Genomic DNA, 4,917 nt, shown 5'->3' on the forward strand with positions numbered 1-4,917 from the left:
TCATTGTTGTTTGGCGGGTCCGGGCTGGGGATTCGAACCCGCCACCTTAGATGTACATGGCTGGCACCTTAGCCGGTTGAGCTATAGGCGCCGAGCCCAAGCTCAAGTTCTTAATGCCCTGTATTTACATAGTACTTTACTCTTCACAAATTACTCTTGTCCACCAACTCATTTACATCCAACAAGCTGGTGAAGAAGCAAAAATAGATAATATTATCACCATTTTGGAATGAGACAGCTGAGGCTCAGAGACTTTCCCAAAAATTCACATTAAGTCGCCAACCAGGTCTTATTCCTTTAAGAAACTTTTCGGCTCGGAGCCTGTGGCTCAAGTGGCTAAGGCGCCAGCCACATACACCTAAGGTGGCGGGTTCAAATCCAGCCTGGGCCCGCCAAACAATGACAGTTGCAACCAAAAAATAGCCAGGCATTGTGGTGGGCGCCTATAGGCCCAGCTACTTGGGAGGCTGAGGCAGGAGACTCACTTGAGCCCAGGAATTGGAGAGTTGGAGGTTGCTGTGAGCTGTGATGCTATGGCACTCTACCCAGGGGAACAGCTTGAGGCTCTGTCTCAAAAAAAAAAAAAATGAGTGTTCGTGGGAGAACAATTACTACCCTGAAGATTTCACTCAAAAGTTACACCAAGGCTGGCGGGCTCTTTCTTTTCTTTTTTTTTTTACATGACATATAATATTGCAACAGATTGAATGCAGAAATACAGCTATCTTCTTTTAAGCCAGACATTAAAGCAACTTGCAAAAATAAAACATTCCTTTCACTATCTTTTTTTTTTAGGGGGGCACAAAAAACGACTTATGCCACAGAACTGTACATTTATAAATGGCTAAAATGGTAAGTTGTATGTTGTGTATATTTTATTAATACATAATAAAAATTATTATTTTAAATAAATTAATAAATATTTAGATTTTTTTCTTTCTAATACAGTAAATATCACTGGATATAATCCACATAAACAGAAGCCCTTCAGGGTTAACAATCATTTTTCTTTTCTTCTTTTTTTTTTTTTTGAGACAAGATCTAGCTCTGTTGCCTAGGCTGGTATACACTAAAATCATCATAGCTCACAGCAGCCTCAAACTCCTAGACTCAAGCAATCCTCCTTCCTCTGCCTCCCAAGTAGCTGGGATTTTAGGCACAGGCCATAAAGATTAGGTAATTTTTCTATTTTTGGTAGCGACAGGACAGGGTGTCACTTTGTTTCTCAGGCTGGTCTCCAACTCCTTACCTCAAGTGATCTTCCCACCCACAGTGCTAAGATTACAAGCAGTGAGCCACCCTTTCTGGTCTGAAGTTAATTTTTGAGTAAAGGAGACAGGCCCTGGTGGCTCATACCTATAATCCTAGCATTCTGGGAGGCTCAAGAGGAAGGACTGCTTTAGCTCAGGAATTCCAGGCCAACCTGAACCAAATGAGATTCCTATTAGTCAGGTGTTGTGGCAGGCACCTGTAGTCCTAGCTACTATTGAGGCTGAGGCAGGAAGATCGCTTGAGCCCAAGAGTTTAAGGTTGCTGCGAGCTAGACTGAGGCTATGGCACACTAGCCCAGGTGACAAAGCGAGACTGTTTAAAAAATAATAATAATAATAAACAAAAAGAGTAAAGGCATCCTGAGATCAAAAAATTCAAGAACTCCTGACCTAGCCCACCCCTCTCCAAGACATGAATTTAAGAGAAAATTGATCTCTCAAACTCTGCTTGGATGCCTCCGTGGACAAAAATCCTCACTGCACTGCGGGAGCAGGCAGCTAGTAGACAGATATTCCCACTCACCCTGCTTCTGCCTGGCTGCAACCTCCATCTGCCATTCCCTCCATCCCTGAGACTGGGTCGCCCCATGTCCCACCCCCGGACAGGACAGCCGAGGGTGAGTGCCCACCGCGTGTGCCTGCCTCAGTCTGTGTGGGGAGTGAAAGGGGGTAGCCTGGGCTAAAGCTGAACACTGGAGAAACGGAGACAGAGGGAAGGGACAAGAAAGCCGTAAGGCCCGCGGGTGAGACTCAGACCAAGCGCAGACAGGCTGGAGGCCTCGAGCCCGAGGCAGGGCCTGCTCAGGAAGGGGCTCCCTGGGCTGGGAGCTGGGCGGCTCGCTGGAGGGACTGGGGCTGAGGCGGGGCATCAAAGGCCGCTTTGGTCGCATGAGCGGCAGGGCCAGGGGAGGAAGAAGGTTAAATAAGGAGGTGGGCCTGGTTCGGCTTCAGGGAAAGCGCGTCTGGTTCACGGAGCCGACCAGGCCCTGTTCCGTGAGGGAAATGCTCAGGTTTTCAGGGTAAAGGTTCCGCCCGCACCGACACGCCAGGCTCCGGCAGCAGCTCCAGTGTGCAGGCCAGGCAGATGCGTGGGAACACTGGCATCAGCCAGCGCGGGTCGTGCCGGTAATGAGCCCTCTCCAAGAGCAGCACCGCCTCTTCGTCCCTCCCGGACTCGGGAGGGCCCGCAGCCTGCCTCACCGCCATCTGCTTGCTTGAGCTCCGCTTAGGCAACTTCTTTTCCCGCTCAGCTTTTGCGCAAGCGCACGTGGAAGAGGCCGCGCCTGTTGCACAATGCGCCTGCGCGAGCCCAACCCTGACTATCTTAAGCTAGTGGCGGTCCCTGGGAGCGGGCGGTGGGCTGAAGGGCTTTGGAGCTTGTCTTACTAAGCCCAAGGCTGTTTGTTCTTAGACCCTGCGGGGATTAGTCTTCATCACCCCGAAGGTTGTAAAGCGTTTATAAAGTAGCTGTCATTAAATTTGGAAAAGGAAAAAAAGAGCAATCTATTTCTACTATAGTTTACAAAGTAAAATAAATGACCTAAAAGCAATTAGAAGGTGGCGCGGTGGCTAATCTAGCGCCAGGGAGGGCGGATTGCCTGAGCTCAGGAATTTGAGACAAGCTTGAGCAGGAGCAAGGCCCTGTCTCTTAAAAAAAAAAAAGAAAGAAAGAAAGAAAAAGAAAATTGCCACATGTTGTAGCTGGCGCCTGTAGCCCTAGCTACAGAGGAGGCTGAGGCAAGAGGATCCCTTGAACCCAAGAGTTATTTTTTGAGGTTGCTGTGAGCTATGATGCCATACACTCTACCAAGGGCGACAAAATGAGACTCTGTCTCAAAAAAACTATTGAAATTATTTTATTTATTATTTTCTTTAGAGACTGGATCTTGCTCTGCCCCCAGACTAGAATGCAATGCAGAATCACAGCTCACTGCAGACTCTTCAAGCAACCCTCCACCTCAGCTGCCTGAGTAGCTGGGACTACAAATGTAGGCCACCATTCCTGGCTAGACTTATTATTTAAATTTACTTTACACCTTTCTCTCAGAGACTCTAGGACATTCCCTTTAAAATATCCTTTCAGGCTTGGTGCCTGTGGCTCAAGCGGCTAAGGCGCCAGCCACATACACCTAAGGTGGCGGGTTCGAATCCCCAGCCCGGCCCGCCAAACAACAATGACGGCTGCAACCAAAAAATGGCCAGGCGTTGTGGCGGGCGCCTGTGGTCCCAGCTACTTGGGAGGCGGAGGCAGGAGACTCGCTTGAGCCCAGGAGTTGGAGGTTGCTGTGAGCATGATGCCATGGCACTCTACCCAGGGGGACAGCTTGAGGCTCTGTCTCAAAAAAAAATAAATAAATAAAATAAAATATCCTTTCATGGCTCAGCGCCTGTGGCTCAAGCGGCTAAGGCACCAGCCACATACACCTAAGGTGGTGGGTTTGAATCCAGCCCAGGCCCGCCAAACAACAATAATGGCTGCAACCAAAAAATAGCCCGGCATTGTGGTGGGCACCTGTGGTCCCAGCTACTTGGGAGGCTGAGGCAGGATACTCGCTTGAGCCCAGGAGTTGGAGGTTGCTGTGAGCAGTGAAGCCATGGCACTCTACCCAGGGCCTCAGCTGGAGGCTCTGTCTCAAAAACAAAACAAAAAATATATATATCCTTTCACAGACTCAGTGCCCATAGCTCAGTGAGTAGGGCACCGGCCACATACACGGAGCCTCTAAGGAGGCTGAGGCAAGAGAATCTTTTAAACCTGAGAGTTTGAGGTTGCTGTGAGCTGTGACAGTACAGAACTCTACTGAGGGCAACATAGTGAGACTCTTGTCTCAAAAAAGGCTTAACACCTGTGGCTCAAGGGGCTAAGGCGCCAACCACATATGCCTGAGCTTGCAGCCCAGGCCGCCAAACAACAATGACGGCTGCAACCAAAAATAAGCTGGGCATTGTGTTGCGCTCCTGTAGTCCCAGTTACTTGGGAGGCCGAGGCAGGAGAATTGCTTGAGCCCCGGAGTTGGAAGTTGCTGTTAGCTGTGATGCCATGACACGCTACCCAGGAAGACAGCTTGAGGCTCCGTCTCAAAACAACAACAACAAATAATCTTTTCACAGAGGACTGCATAGCACCTGCATTTTTTTTTTTTTTTGAGACGGAGCCTCAAGCTATCCCCCTGGGGGGAGTGCCATGGCCTCACAGCTCACAGCAACGTCCAACTCCTGGGCTCAAGCGAGTCTCCTGCCTCAACCTCCCAAGTAGCTGGGACTATAGGCGCCCGCCACAGCGCCACCCATTTTTTTGGTTGCAGCCATCATTGTCGTTTGGCGGGCCTGGGCTGGGGATTCAAACCCGCCACCTTAGGTGTATGTGGCTGGCGCTTTAGCCGATTGAGCCACAGGCGCTGAGCCAGTACCTGCACTTTTACTGAAAAAGAAAAATACTTAATAATTCTTCATGTATTAAGAATGAATGTCCGGGGCGGTGCCCGTGGCTCAAAGGAGTAGGGAGCCGGCCCCATATGCCAGAGGTGGCGGGTTCAAACCCAGCCCCGGCTAAAAACTGCAAAAAAAAAAAAAAAAAAAGAATGTTCATATACTGTATTTAACATAAAACATATTAAAAAATAACAATCTGGCTGGGCATAGTGGA

At 49.2% G+C, this 4,917-nt stretch overlaps 1 protein-coding gene across 1 annotated transcript in view; it reads right to left on the bottom strand.

The window, feature by feature from the left end:
• Positions 1 to 2,477, bottom strand: part of MEI1 (meiotic double-stranded break formation protein 1) — a 75,841-nt gene extending 73,364 nt beyond the window's left edge. The window contains 2 exon segments of the mRNA XM_003783153.1: positions 155 to 167; positions 2,310 to 2,477. Coding sequence (XP_003783201.1) covers positions 155 to 167; positions 2,310 to 2,477 — 181 coding nt within the window.
• Positions 2,478 to 4,917: the final 2,440 nt, after the last annotated feature.

Source organism: Otolemur garnettii, unplaced genomic scaffold, assembly GCF_000181295.1.
Source record: "Otolemur garnettii isolate 467f Iridium unplaced genomic scaffold, OtoGar3 scaffold00007, whole genome shotgun sequence".
Lineage (NCBI taxonomy): Eukaryota > Metazoa > Chordata > Mammalia > Primates > Galagidae > Otolemur > Otolemur garnettii.